Source organism: Podarcis cretensis, assembly GCF_951804945.1.
Source record: "Podarcis cretensis genome assembly, chromosome: 5".
NCBI lineage: Eukaryota > Metazoa > Chordata > Lepidosauria > Squamata > Lacertidae > Podarcis > Podarcis cretensis.
In genome coordinates this window covers 66080742-66095822 of record NC_137174.1, presented here as the reverse complement: position 1 = coordinate 66095822, position 15081 = coordinate 66080742, and the positions used below count along the sequence as shown (strand labels likewise).

Below are 15081 nucleotides of genomic sequence, written 5' to 3'. Positions count from 1 at the left end.
TCATGGCCGCATCTTTTGTGATCCTACAGGAATATACCACCTACCTGAAGAAACATGATGAAGTCCTGTCAGAGTTAGAGAAAGCAACTAAGCGCATAAAGAAACTGGAAATGGTTTATAAGGAGTTCGAACTCCAGAAGGTGTGTTACTTGCCACTCAACACTTTCCTGCTGAAACCCATCCAGAGGTTAATGCACTACAAGCTGATCCTGGGGAGACTTTGCAAACACTACGTGCCAGATCATCGGGACTACACCGACTGCAGGAGTGAGTGACAGATCAGACAAATATCTGCAATGCCAATACTCGACACATTCTGTATTTTCATTTTATGTTGCTGATTGACAGAAATTCAGTTGTCTTGGTAGAAACAGTACAGTCGTAGCTTGGATCCTGAATGCTTTGCGAGTCGAATGTTTTGGCTCCCAAATGCCACATACCTGGAAGTGAGTGTTCCCAGTTTGTGAATGATCTTTGGAACCCAAACGTCTGATGTGACTTCCGCGGGTTCTGATTGGCTGCAAGAGCTTCTTGCAGCCAATTGGAAGCTGCACCTTGGTATCCGAATGTTTTGGAGGTTGAATGGACTTCCAGAATGGATTCCATATGACTTCCGAGGTACCACTGTCTTGCTACAAAACTAGTTCATCTGGTTTCAGTTATTTTTAACCTCTAGCCTATGTCAACCTTTCCCAGGCATATATGACAGCAGGTGAAGTCAAGTTCAAGCCATGACTTGAAACTTCTTTTGCATCCTAGCTTGAATTTAGGCTGTGGGTTTAAAGGAAGTACAGTGGTACAGATGCTTTAGGTTATAGACGCTTCAGGTTACAGACTCTGCTAACCCAGAAATAGTACCTTGGGTTAAGAACTTTGCTTCAGGATGAGAACAGAAATCGCGCAGCGGCAGCGGGAGGCCCCATTAGCTAAAGTGGTACCTCAGGTTAAGAACAGTTTCAGGTTAAGGACGGACCTCCAGAACAAATTAAGTTCTTAACCCGAGGTACCACTGTATTGGGACCAAACACTTTCCTTTTGAAGTTAAATCACTTAATTTTGTTTGTGTGTGTTTAATAAATATATTGTCCTACATCCCCAAGGACCTGGTATGGCAAATGTCATGGTGATGCCCAGTGATTGGTGGGCATCCCTACCCACCTGTTGGGTGGGGGGACTACCTATTATTTTGTTCTACTTTCTGTGAACAGTGTGACACTGAGCCAAGAACTGAGTCACACCATCATCTTACTTGCACTTAGTCATGTGAACGGTCTCCATTGGAAAATACTGAGTCATGTGAATGCTGTGGGAAGTGTTATCTTTGACTATTGCAGTAATTAAGTTGTGAACATAAAAGTATAAACTCATCCTTATTGGCTTTGCATCATACATCTCCATTTAAAATACAAGTGAGAAGAGTATCTGCCATAATTCTTATAGGTGGGGCTGTGTGCATTCTGCAGATATAATATACAGGGCAAAATTGGATATCATGGATAAGTGTGAAATTGGACCAGCTCATTACTGTCAAACATAAATGTGGCATTCACATGTGTGAATGACACATATTCTGCCTCCTAGGAATTATTGTGAAATTGAGTACTATAGCAATTAAGAATAATGGAACAGTCTCAGCCTTAACTTTAGAAGAGTTGTTCTAGTGAAAGTTGTAAGCAAAGAAATCTGCACAAAAAGCCCAGCACATGAGTAAAACTGCCCACCATGAGGATCTCTGTAAATAATAATAATAATAATAATAATAATAATAATAATAATAATAAATTAAAGACAGCTGAGAAATGTGGGTTACAGTCTCAGAAGTCAAAATAGAGTTATTACACATATCTCTGTTACTGTCCCTGGGCTTATATACTATGCTTGCTTCCAAAATCTCTGTCTTCCATTCCTTACTTTTCCACCATCTTCTGCAAAATATGGCATTCAGCAGCATACAGCCCCTGATACTGCAGGAAATACTGCCATTGTGACTAGTAGCTGTTGATACCATAGCATTGTTGGAAGGTTTGGGTAGGTCTAATTAAAATGGCATGGTCTTGTATGTTTAGGCTAGTCTGTCCACTTACCAATCATTTGGAGATTTCTGTGATTGCGTCTTCTCTTAAATAAGTACATGTAACGTTCCATTTTTCCTTTTGGAAAAAAGCAATGTCCATACACTGCTTCAGTTTGGCCTGTACTTTTATCCATGCTTCTCTGATTGGTTGGTTTGGAGTAGACCTTTTCTTTTGTAATTCCCTTCTGCAGATGCACTGAAAGAAATCACAGAAATTACATCACAGCTTCAAAACAGTCTCATCCGTTTGGAGAATTTCCAGAAGCTAACAGAGTTACAGCACGACCTGCTTGGCATTGATAACCTTGTAGCAGCTGGCAGAGTAGGTAGTTCTTTCCATATTTTAAGACCTGTGTACTTCAATTGTTTCTGACCTTTCTTCTTGCTTTCTTCCTTTATGGGATGATGGCTTTAGAAGTTTTACTGGTTTATTTCAGAACTAGGGAAATCCAGTATGTTATTTCCAAATAATAATAATAATAATAATAATAATAATAATAATAATAATAAAATTTATTTATATCCCGCCCTCCCCAGCCGAAGCCGGGCTCAGGGCGGCTAACAACAATAAAATAATACAACATTCTAAAATCATTTCATTATAAAATTAATTCAAATCAAATTGATGGCAACCATTGGGCTAGAGTTCTGTGAAGATTGCCAAAGGAGGGAGTCAGGCTGTGCCCTGGCCAAAGGCCTGGTGGAACAGCTCTGTCTTGCAGGCCCTGCGGAAAGATGTCAAGTCCTGCAGGGCCCTAGTCTCTTGTAACAGAGTGTTCCAGCAGATCGGAGCCACAGCCACAAAAGCCCTGGCTCTAGTTGAGGCAAGCCTAACCTCTCTGTGGCCTGGGACCTTCAAGATGTTTTTGTTTGAAGACCGTAAATTCCTCTGTGGGACATACCAGGAGAGGCGGTCCCGTAAGTACGAGGGTCCTAGGCCGTATATATCTCAATATTGAAACTCTCATAAATAACCATTCAAAAATTGTATTTGCATGTACTTACCGAGATGTTTTTAAGGTTGACAAAACAATGTGAGAAAAGGCTCTTTGAAGGGCCTTCATTTCAGGGATCGTAGGCATTGTTTCAGTTTTCCCAGTCCTTCAATTATTGCTGATCCACAGAGGTAACAGGGACCAGCACAAGTATGATGCATGCATGGGTGTGTAGGCTCTCTTCATGTATTCATTCATCATGGACAAATCCTCAGGAAAATAGTACTTGCCTCTCAGACATTTTGAGGCCTCTTAGTTGTGTACCACAGCACTATAAAGAGCTTTGGAAACTGGACAAACATCCTCCCACTTACGCATGTTCTACTCGCGTGCAACTGCATATATGTGCAGTGCCAAAAAATAGATAAATAGACCCATATAAATGAATATAAATAAATATAAATAGACTCAAATGGCGGGAGTCAGCTGGAGAGTTCTTGGCGCTTGTAAAGAAACCCTCCCCGGAGCCCAAAGAGGACACCAGATAGCACAGAAGAAACCCTGGGGAGACTGGAGGCACAGCAGGGCTTTGTGTAGGCTGCTCAGCCTCTCCGCCAAATGGCTGATACCTGGGGTAGCGCAGCAGCAGCCATGTTCCAGTGCATCCTCCTACCTCCTGCCAGCCCCAGAGCTTAAACTCGCGTCGAAGAGAGAATTGTATGGAGAGAGAGTGAGAGTGAGTGCTGGAGAATTGGGGTGGAGGGAAGATTTAGAGGCTTTTTAGAAGGTACTCTCCACTTTACGCAATTTCACTTATGCGCACAGGGGCCCAGAACATAACCCCTGCATAAGTTGGGGGATGCTTACATTTTATAAATGGAAGAGATGATCACATAATTTGTGGTGAGCCTGGTCATTCTTAGTTTTAATAGAACACTAACTGAGTGGCCAAGTTATGACACCATAGCTGTTTTAAATAAGTTTGCTCTGGTGGCCTAGATGCCTTTTGTAGCTTAGTGGCACACTTCCAGCAGAGAACTGGAAGTGGTTCTGCTGGTGATGAGGGCAATAATCAGAGCAGAGGTGACTAACCCACAGCCCAGATCTGGCCAGCCAATCCGTGGGAAGTGGCCAGATTTATATCCTGGTGTGGTCGGGAGGCAAGGCAAGTCTGTCTGCTGCAATTTTAGTGCTAAGCACTATGACATCAAGAATAAAGATAAAGCCTTTGTCTGCTCATTGCTCTTTAAGAGTAAATGGCAGCATTACCATGCATGCACACACACACACACACACACACACACTCACCTCTCTCTTTCTCTCTCTCTCTCTCTCTCTCACACACACACACACACACACACACTGAAGTGGGGAGAAATGTTTTGTTTTTCTTTGCACAAACCAATCTATGCAAAGTAACAGGCAGTCTGAGTGTGTGTGTGATCTTATGTGTGAGAGAGGGGGAAGAGTATGGTGTGTGCCTGTATGTCTGGCATTGTGCTTACTGTATGTGTCGTGAGTGGGTCTGTATGTTTAGTACATGTATATACACTGGCTATGTCCACCACTGGCATGTAGGCCTCAGAGAGGTGGGCGACTGTAAGAGAGTCCTCGGGCCGAAAACCGTTAGCCCCAACCCTGAAGTAGAGAGTGCTGCATTTCACAGAAGAGCCATCAAAGGTACTAAAGCTTTGTATATTTTTCCCCACAGGAATTTATCCGGGAAGGCTGCTTATACAAGCTTACCAAAAAGGGTTTACAGCAAAGGATGTTCTTTCTGGTGAGCTGATGCTTTTGATCAAGATTTCAACTCGTAATGAGGTTTCTGGAGCCCGTTCCCCTGTAGTAGTTTGATTGGGATTGGTCAAGACTTAAGTTTCGTGTACATATTCTGAGGAGTACGGCTTTGTTATTTGAGCCTTGGTTGTTTCACAGCCAAAATATAAAGAAGCCTTTGTATACAGCATGGAACGTTTCAGGAAATGTGAGGCAGCTGCATAGGTGGGTCCCCAAACCCTGACTTTATCCAAGCTCAGATTCTTTGCCTCCTCATGGGGCTGGATCCTCAAGAGATAGATAGCAGAATGGCCCTTGATCAGTAACTGCTTGTCATGATGGAACAGTAGTGGACTCTCCTTCCTTGGAGATTTTAAAGCAGAGGTTGGATGGCCATCTGTCACGGGTGCTTTAGCTGCAATTCTTGCATTGCAGGGGGTTGGACTAGATGACCCTCAGAGTCCCTTCCAACTCCAAGATTCTTTTGAGTCTATGATGGCTGTGTACTTCATCCAGTATTGAAAGCAGAATGCCTCTGAATGCCAGTTGTTGGGTAACACAAGTGGAGGAGTGTTACTGTGCTCATCTACTGCATGTGGCCTCGCCATGGGCATCTGGTTGGCTTCTAAGAACAGTTTGCTGAACGAGATGCATCTTTGATCTGATCCAGCAGGGTGGTTCTCATATTCTCAATTTGCCGTGTTGGCAGCTAATTTGTATGTGCTCTTGTTCCTCATCAGATTTTGATGTTGTCAGGATCCGTTCCTTAAAGGAGCTCCCAAAAGAAAAGAAAGTGGGTTCTGTTAGTTGAGCAGTCTCTTTGCTTGATCCTAATTATGCACAGAAAAACTACAGGGTTTTTTCCCTTGGTGTTGAAGGACTCTTTGTAATCATGTATGAACTGAAAACTGGTTGGTAATAATTTGTGCCCTATAATTACAATGAGAAACTGTAAGCATAGTGTAATGCAGATATCTTGAGTGGATAAAAGTTAAATACTTTTACAGAGAAATATAACAGACAGTGATAGTTGGTTTTGTTACTGTTATGCTTTACTGTGAACCACTTGCAGCACAATTTAAAGAGAAAACTTACATTGGTTTGCAAATTTATTTGGTTTGCAAATAAAGCTACAAAGGCGTTTATCCAATGGTTGTATGTGTGGAGGGCAGCTTGCCAACAAATTTTGCTATTTTTCTCTGCCCTCTCTGTGGCCTCTGCAAAGGTTTGGGGAGCCCCCTGAACAGTGTGAGCTGTATTGTTTGGGGCTGCAATAGGAGGGATAAATTGTGCATGGTTCTTCTGCCTGATTCCAGGCAATTTCAAATTCCTACTGCAGCCCCAAACAACACTGTTCCAGAGGAACCCCCAATTCAATGGAGAGGATTTTCAGAGGAGCTCAGGGGCTCCAGAGCAGGAGGAGAGAAAAAGACAACAGTTGCTTGAGCTGCTTTCTACTTATGCACTTTTTGGGTATAACCCAAGGATTGTGACAAAAGATAGAACTGCCTTTTTTCCTAGTACCTAAATGATTTTGTAAACTTTTCCGTGCCTCAGTTTTCAGATATGTTGCTCTACACCAGCAAAGGAGTCACGGGTACCAATCAGTTCAAAATTCATGGTCATCTCCCTCTTCATGGGATGCTGGTGAGTGATACATCACACAGCAATCAAACATCAAAATAATAAAATATGTTTCATGTTAACCTGGGCTTCCTCTTTATACTGAACTTTTAAGGGACTCTTGCGAAATGCGCAATTCTGGTTACTGTAGTTTTTCTCCAGTCATTAGTAGACATAGATTTCTGTGCTAGATTTAAGTAGTCAAAAGAACAAGCACTGCCAGTTTTTTTTGGCATTGGAGTAGCTGGGAAGACGAGACAACTCTTGATTGTGCTTTTGCTATTTTCAAGGCTAGCTGGATGTGCTAATTGGTGTTGCTTCCACACCAAAATGCTACATTCCCTCCCTCTCCTTAATGGAACTTTTTTTTTATGTGTCTGTGTTTGATTTTCAGCTGATAGTCCTGGATCCTCCGGTGAGTAATAAGCCAGTGACTACTATGCTTAGCAGCTGCTGAAGTGACAATGCTATTGTAGCTGATAGTTTTCCCATTAGAAACAAAATAGAAACGAAATACTTTCAATGTAGCTAGTTGCTGTGTCACACCATTTCTTTTAGTGTAGATGTGTGTGCTGTTGCTTACTGAATGATGAAGAAATTTCCTTTATTGTAGGTGGAAGAGAGCGAAAACGAATGGTCTGTCCCTCATTGCTTTACCATTTATTCAGCTCAAAAAACCATAGTAGTGGCAGCAAGGTAAGCATTTTCTCAGTGCTCAGTTGTGAAAAGGTAGGAGTGTTAAAGCACTGGTAAAATAGGCATCTTTCAGTGTGTGTGTATATGCCACTATACCCCAGGCTGCACAATGTGGGAGACCACACACTCCCTGAGTCATTATGCAGTCATCTGTTGAGGCAAAATCTGATTTCCCCATGGAGTAGTGCTCCAAGCTTACATTAAAGTGCAATAATATGTTGCTTCCTCTCATCTTTATGAGACTTCAGATTTCAGGAGGAATAGAAAAAGATTCAAACTGTGTTGTGGTTTTATCAAACCTGAATTTGTGTGGAATTTAAAATTGTTGAGGCAAGCTTCTGCAGTTGCCAGAATGGTAACATTGACTGCAAATTTTGTTATTTCAGTGGGAATTTATGGAAACATGAAATTGCTCTAAGTATGGGGCAAGCAGTGCTTTTCTGGAACCATAAATCACAAACGGCAGCTGAGCTCTGAAAACGTGCTTAGCCATCGTTCCTGTCTCTATTTTTCAGCACTCGTCTGGAAATGGGGAAGTGGATGGAAGATCTAAATATGGCAATTGAAATGGCCAAGAAATTCACTGAGAAATCAGAGATGTTTCTAGAAAACTCAGTGTGCAATCGTTCTAACAGTGAGTAGCTTTTGTGCCACTTGTGATTAGTGATTCTTGGTTAGTTGTGTGCTCTTCAGGCCTCTGAGATGGAAAATGGTATAGATTACGCAGCCTTCATTCAGTCTTTTTCACTAAGTAACATTCCATACCCTCTCCGATGCTCCAGATATTTCAGGCTTGGCAAATAAGAACTTCCAGCTGTTAAAGCAATAATAATGAAGTTTATAGTGTGTAAACTTTCCTTACCACCCTCTTACACAGGAAAGTATTCATCCTTTTAAACCACAGTTCACTTACCAATCTGTGGAAGTCATTGAAGTAATATCCTGTGTACTCCTGAATGTCTCCTTATCTATGGATCCGCCCCCATCACTGGGCCACTGAAGCACACTGTGGCATTCCTCAGGTGGAAATTATATATTTCCTAGGAATCCCCTTCTGCTACCGATCAAACCCTTCTAGGATGCTTCTGAGTAAACTTTTTAATATTTTCCCCATATAACAGAGTGTGACTTTTTCCTATGCAATAACTTTGAGGTGTCCTATCCTTCAAGCTACCAATTATGAAGGTCATGAATGTCAGAAGGAGAGTAACCCATGCATGCCAATTCCTTTTGTGAGGGGAAGATGCTATTATACGTCAGCAATCCTTGCTGCTATCACTACCCCTGTGCCCACAGCCTGTTAAATGTTTGCTCCCTTCTCCCCCCTCAGGATCCTCAGATGAGGTATCTCTAGAACAGGAGTCCGAAGAGGACATACATTCTTCTCGTAGCTCCCTGGACAGGCAGAGCCACCACCGTGCCAATACTACCATGCATGTATGCTGGTACCGCAACACCAGTGTCTCCATGACAGATCACAGTGTGGCCGTCGAGGTACCCAGCAGCAGAGCACATATCACTATCACTTTCACTTACCACTCTGTCTGTCTTGGTTGCTGGTTTCTCTGCACTGTATACATGTGTGCGGTTTTAACACCCCCATTTCCTTCAATAACTTCAGTGGTCTTGTGTGAGAGAGCAAATGAATGAGTAACCACAAGACATCTGAAGATGTTCTTTGTATGTGTGACTGCATGTTTCCATCATGTTCTCAACAAGGGTGTGCTTTGGAGAAGAAAAAAGATAAAAAGGGGGGCTTTGATATATCAACAGCTGCCATTCACACTAAAAAGCTAATGAAAGAAATCAGCTTTGGGGTTATGAAACCAAAAGTTTGTGATCTTGCCCACTGAGAACCCTGTTTTTGGTAAATTTGTTAAATCTTTCTGACTTCTCCCCAAAGCACCGTGGCCCCTTGCACTGCTGATCTTAGGACTTACAAATAATGAACTTCATAACTTTTTTTTTTACTTTTTTCATACTATTTCTTTTAACAGACCTTTTCGTGTACTGCCCTTTCTTGTTCTAAATCACCTTTTTCTTTCTTTTTCTCTTTGCCCTGCACCCTCTCTGCTCAGTTTTCTGCTCTCTTGCTGTTTCTCCAGAGCTTCCTCCTCGCTATTTGCTGGGCCAGACTCAGCGGCCCAACACAATCACCCATGTTTGCTGGTACCGGAACCAGAGCCTATCCCTGTCTGATTATTTGTGTATGATTCAGGTAAAGCTGCTTCACTCACTCTCAGTATTGATAGGATCTATGAAGACGGTCATTTTCTACTTGTACCATCTCGTTATAGCTCTCTTAAACACTGTTCTAATGTGCAGAAACAAAGATCTAAAATATTGGAATGAATGGTAAGACACCCTTAAGTCTCTTGCAGAAATCAGCCAAATTAATCCCTTTATTAAGAAGACCCCTGGATACACATGCCATTGTTTTGATGCATTTCATTTATCCTGTAGATTAGATCACAGCAAGTTAGGTTCCTTCTCCTTCCAGTGCGGCTTACTCTTCACTTTACCAGCATGTTAACTTAAAAGTGGCATTGCTGCCATGTGCTCTGCAGGGCTTTTTACTGTGTGCTTTCCCTCAACATTTTCTGTCTTCTAGTTGTATTGTCTCCTTAACTAAGAATGCAAGCTGTGTGTGTGTTGCTTACTGGTTCTTAGCATGTTGTAGAGGACAAAAAAACGGGACTTAAAGTCGCACAGTTAACACAGCACGGACATGAATCAGTTGCATCCATAACTGTTCTACCCTTTCAGTGGAGGAAATGCAGTACGCAGAGTTATCACTCTGTGAAAAAGGGGTGTGTGGGTGTGTGCACAAATGGACATTCCATTAGTAGCTGGTATACCTGAGAGAAGACACCTTGGTGCAGGATGCCCTTCAGAAGTTGCTAGACACCAACTCCCCTCAGCCGCAGCCACTTTGACCAATGGTGAGGGGTGATGGGAGTTGTAGTCCAACATCATCTGGAGGGCACATTGGGTTCACCTGCCTTAGAGCCTTTTTAGTATGATCAGGAAAAGCCTGACTCAAACAACCTTTAGTGGAAACAATGAAATATCCTATCTGGACTGAGTGGATCTGAATGGGGAGTAGGTAGCTCTGCCATAGAGCAGGTGTTCCTAAACTGCAGTCTGTGGACTACCTGTGGTCCATGAGGTTTTTGCAGGTGTTCCACAGCATGGCTATATTAAACAGACATTCAATGGAATGCAAATTGTAATACAATAAAATAGAATATAAGAAATAAAAGCAAGAAAAATGCAATTAAAAACCATACAGCATCTAGCATGGCACATTACAGTTACTACAAGTGGAAAAACCAGTTAAGTGGTTTTCAAGTTTCGGAGCCACTGCTACAAACTGAATAAAAAAATAATGCTGTCTCACTTCCCACCTCCTTAAAAACCTGGGGGTCAAATGCTTAAAAAAGCAATAAATAAAAGGACTGTTGGGGCAATTGGGGTGTTTTTGCTGGTCTGCCAGTAAAATAAATATAACATACACAATGCTTGACAAGCACTCCAGTGTTGTAGTTTCAGAGCAAAGAATCCCAAATAATTTGTTGGGGGGGGGGTTGTAATTTTGAATGGCTCCAAATTACACAACCATGGAGTTGGGTGGTGGCTTTATATTGCTTGGTCATTAACTTCATCACAGGGAATAGCCAATAAATGTCTGTGTTACACACCCGTGCTCCAATAACTGCACTTGGCAAATTATATCACCACCATAAAAAGGTAACTTTTATACTTCTTGCACAAAATATCTAATTGTACAAAAAGGCTCTGAAGCAGTCTTTCTCAAATTCAGTAATCCCCTAGAAAAAGTTATTTGTTTTTTGAATCTGCAATGCAAATTTAACACTAGGTTTTTGTTGAGCGGTTGTGGAGAATGACTACTAGTCACTTACACTATATTTTCCTCTCTTCCGTGTAGAACCAGCTGTCAGGATACCTACTGAGGAAATTCAAAAACAGTAATGGCTGGCAGAAGCTGTGGGTTGTTTTTACAAACTTCTGTTTGTTCTTCTACAAGACGCACCAGGTAAGATGGATGCGGGACAACTTCAAGATGGTGCTAGGCATACATAGGAATGAGATGCAATATGCCTTGTGAATCCATTCTTAAAGGCTTTCTTCATTCTTTGGTACATTTTGTGAGTGTTGCCGCTGTCAGCAACGAGTTGAATGCTCCAGCGCAGCTTCAGCCAGTAGTCATTGGCACATCTCTCTGGCAATTCTCTAGGCATCTCCAGATCACAGTAAACTAAAATTGATTGTAATATGAATAGCATGTCTGGTGCTCTTTAAAAGCACCTAGTTGGAGAAAATTGCAGAGAGGGTTCCCAATTATGGCTTTAGTTAGGCTCTCCAGCCAGCATACAATACCTAGAACTTGGGAGAGCTAGTTCTCTCTGACTGGTATATTTGTGCTGGCTGGGAACTGAGGGTTTTTGTTTTTACTTGTAACTTCATGTATTAACTCAGTGGTACATGGTGGGTTTTAGTACAGGCAGTGAACATTTTGTGCAGGGGTTCCGTTCCTGACCCCTGCGTCTATTGGCGGAGCGCACATAAGCCTGCTCTGCCTCCATTCTGCTCTCTTCTGGGTCCGAAAAGACCTGTGTGTCAGTGGTCACGTAGCAATTGGGCGCCTGCAGAATGGTTGCTGCCTGTATTTTCTTTGTAAACTGCCCTGAAAAGGTGGTTGAAGAGTGGAATGGACATCTGTTAAATAAATAATAAAACTTGGCTGTTTTTTCAGGATGATTATCCATTGGCCAGTTTACCACTTCTTGGTTACACTGTCAGCACACCCGTAGAGGCCGATGGCATTCAGAAGGATTATGTCTTCAAACTGCAGTTCAAGTCCCATGTATATTTCTTCAGGGCTGAGAGCAAGTACACCTTTGAGAGGTAAGTGTGCTTCCTAGACATAATTTGCAAAATGCATTTGTTACCCACAGTTACCATTTTGACAAGTGTTCTCTACTAACTCTCCTGCTAATGAGTTGAGGAAGCTGCTGGAATTTCACACAGAAGTCATGCTTTCTGTGGCCTTGCCTATATTAATGAATGAGATAACTTTTGGTGGGTTCTGCTAACTTCAAAATCTGTCAGTGAAAGAACTCTGTGCAAAAGTAGCTCAGATTGAAGTTGTACATATATGGAAGTTTGCACATCACCTGAGAAATGCTCTCTCTCTCTCTCTCTCAACTCACCTGGAGCAGGTGGTAGAGAAGGCCTAAAACTATATATATGGAAAAGCATCCCCCCCAGACCCCCCCCCATTTTTCTAGTAAGGGGAGGACTATTTATCGCATTAGGAAATTGCAATTCCTCTATATTGTAAATATGTACCACTCAAATCCATATCTGTTTGGCTAAAGAGATACTCTGGCTGTGCTGACACATACCATATGGTTTAGTGGAATGAGCCTGAGTGAAGCCTTGTTTTAGCAGTTCTTACTGATAAAAGTTGATGACTGAGAGGTTGTATGTGGTTGCAGGCAATGTGCACTGCGATCAGTGATGGGACCTGTCTAGGCTTTACATTTAAGATTCTTTAGGAAGTTGTGCTTAATGTCCCAAACTTGATGGTCCTTCTCCATAAAGATATAACTGTGCAAAATCACTAATGAATAGCACCACTGACTCTACTGAGTGTTCATCATCTGGGCTGGGTGAGACAGTAAAACTACTCATTGGCAGCTGGAAAACCAGGAGGAATTTTTAAAAAGATTAAAATTTAGCTTGGGGAGACCCTTCCTTTTGAGTTTCTGTGCTCTTCATAAAAGTGATCTGGTGTGCATATTACTCATCTAGGCAGTGGAAAAGAGGGGCATTAACTGCCAGTCCCCTTCCTTGTGGGTTAGGACTCCCTTCTATAACTCTCCCTTTGCACTATAGTAACAAACCTAGCATAATTGAACTGACCTTTGTTCAAATTATCAGGTGACTGTTGCTCCTTCTTTACAGTAAGTTAACTTTCAAGTGTTAGTCTGAGTGTTAATCTTACTAAAATTCTCAGCAAAATGGAAAGCGAAATATTAATATTCCTACTAAAAACTATTATGTAGCACATTCAAAGAATGATAGTGAGTAGGTAACGAACTAGGGCCATGACAGTTGACTTTTTTTCTCTTGTCAGGTGGATGGAAGTAATAAAGAGAGCCACAAGTTCTCCAGGGAGATCCAGCCTCTGCCTTCCTAAAGATGAAAAGGAAAAGAAAACAAACTGATAGAAGCAGAGCTGGGTCTCTGTTGTAAGTTAATTATTTGCAGTATGGGGGAAAGGAGCCTGAGCATGATAGTAGTAAAAGGAACCCATCTGCTCCCTCCAGTGGCCAAGTTAGCTGCCTCGTGGAAGATGGTGAATTTTGCTTAGTGTAGAAAGCGCTCTCATCCAAAGGGACTGCAAAGACTCTGGGGAATTCAGTTCATGAAAAAAATGTGGCTGCTGGATTTACATGACTTGCTTCTTTTGTTGGGGTTTGGCCAATGTTAGTTCTCTGGCTTTCAAGTGGTTTTCTATTATTTGTTAATGCTCAGTCTCAACTAAATAATCTGTGTGCAACTTGTTCTTTCAGCCTACCAGCCATACATGCCTCACACGCTGCAAGCAATGTTCACATTAATTTTAAGATGGAATTTCTCCTCACGGTAGAGCGGAGTGCTTCAGAAAATTGCCAGGAAGCAACTTCACCCTTGTTACTTTCTCAGTGCAAACAAAGTTGAAAGGATTGTTTTTATTTGGGTAGTGGGCATGAGAAAAGAGGATTCCACAGTCAGTTTGAAGGGGTAGAAAAGTATACAGAAGATACTGAAGTATGCAAAGATGAGGATAGCGGACCTTTTAGTGTGCAGATAATGTTCTGAGTTCTCTTTCTGTTCTGGGCTTGAGAGTGGTGCTTGTTATGTTTTGGCTAAGTTCTTTTAAAAGTTATAAATATGCATACAGAGAGTTGAAAAGGAAAGGCAGCTTCAGCAATAACCAGTTCTTGTTTTTATTACCTCAGCCAAAACATCTATTGTAACAGATGTCCAATAAGCACGCATGTGCAGCTGTAATAAAACCCTAGTATTGTTTGGGGGTGACTAACTATGGAAGGGTTTATTCCTTCATTAATGACACACCTCTACGTCTTAGTTCCTTTGACAGTGACAGGCTAGGGTGGGGGGAATACTCAGGGACTTCGTATGAGAACTGGTGCAGACATATATTTAAAAGTGCATATTCAGGAATTAAGGCAGATCAGTTGAAACAAGTACTGCACAATGGCAAGATAATTGAAATCCTCCTTTTCTCTATAGTGCTGTTGTCCCAAGATCATGGAGGCAGAGCCTACGCGTTTTATTTTTTAAGTTCATATACTTCTTTCATGGGACAGATAAGGTTTATCACGTTACCCTTGGATAGTAGTAGAAAGTAGTCTGCTGGTTTGAAGGCGGTCTTTACTTGTCATGTGATACTGTGTTGAGCAACAATGTGGTGATGGGTAGTGTGCTTTAGAAGAAACTGAGGTAAAAAAAATTTATATATTGAACACTGCATTTTGAAGTATGGGCAATTAAAGGAGGGGCAGGACATGGGGAAAATACAGATGTCTTTATTACTCCTCATATTGACCCTTAAAACTATGTAGGTCAGTCTTTTAGGTAGAAGGTTGGGGTTGGTTTCCCACTTAGAGGGCAAAGGGAAGGTTTGTTCCTTTTTTTGTTTGACATTGTCATTTATAAGGAAGCTACAAAGTGCTAAATATTCTTCTCTACTATTATGGCCATTCAATATACATTAATGTATTTTTTATTTATTAGTGTGTTTTTGGAAATAAACTATTGTAGATCTCTAGATGGCTCACAAGCAGTTTGTCATAACCTAATTCTTATTCCGTTCAGAATTTTCAATATAAAAAGGACTCCCATCTCAGCAGTGCCCACATTCTCATTTCAAATGCATAGTTT

General features: G+C 41.7%; 1 protein-coding gene across 7 annotated transcripts in view; it reads left to right on the top strand.

Annotated features, from left to right (window-relative positions):
* Window positions 1-14968, top strand: part of FARP2 (FERM, ARH/RhoGEF and pleckstrin domain protein 2) — a 63797-nt gene extending 48829 nt beyond the window's left edge. For 2 of the 7 annotated variants that reach the window (XM_079977257.1, XM_079977258.1), the window contains exons 18-27: window positions 30-267; window positions 2266-2396; window positions 4721-4789; window positions 6343-6432; window positions 7022-7104; window positions 7620-7738; window positions 8435-8598; window positions 11054-11161; window positions 11882-12033; window positions 13268-14968. In XM_079977257.1, the coding sequence (XP_079833383.1) occupies window positions 30-267; window positions 2266-2396; window positions 4721-4789; window positions 6343-6432; window positions 7022-7104; window positions 7620-7738; window positions 8435-8598; window positions 11054-11161; window positions 11882-12033; window positions 13268-13358 (1245 nt within the window). In that variant the 3' untranslated portion in view covers window positions 13359-14968. Of the gene's footprint in view, window positions 1-29; window positions 268-2265; window positions 2397-4720; window positions 4790-6342; window positions 6433-7021; window positions 7105-7619; window positions 7739-8434; window positions 8599-9182; window positions 9323-11053; window positions 11162-11881; window positions 12034-13267 lie in introns of those variants that run through there. The other 5 variants (XR_013839294.1, XM_079977259.1, XM_079977260.1 and 2 more) reach the window with 5 other exon arrangements.
* The last annotated feature ends 113 nt before the right edge of the window (window positions 14969-15081 follow it).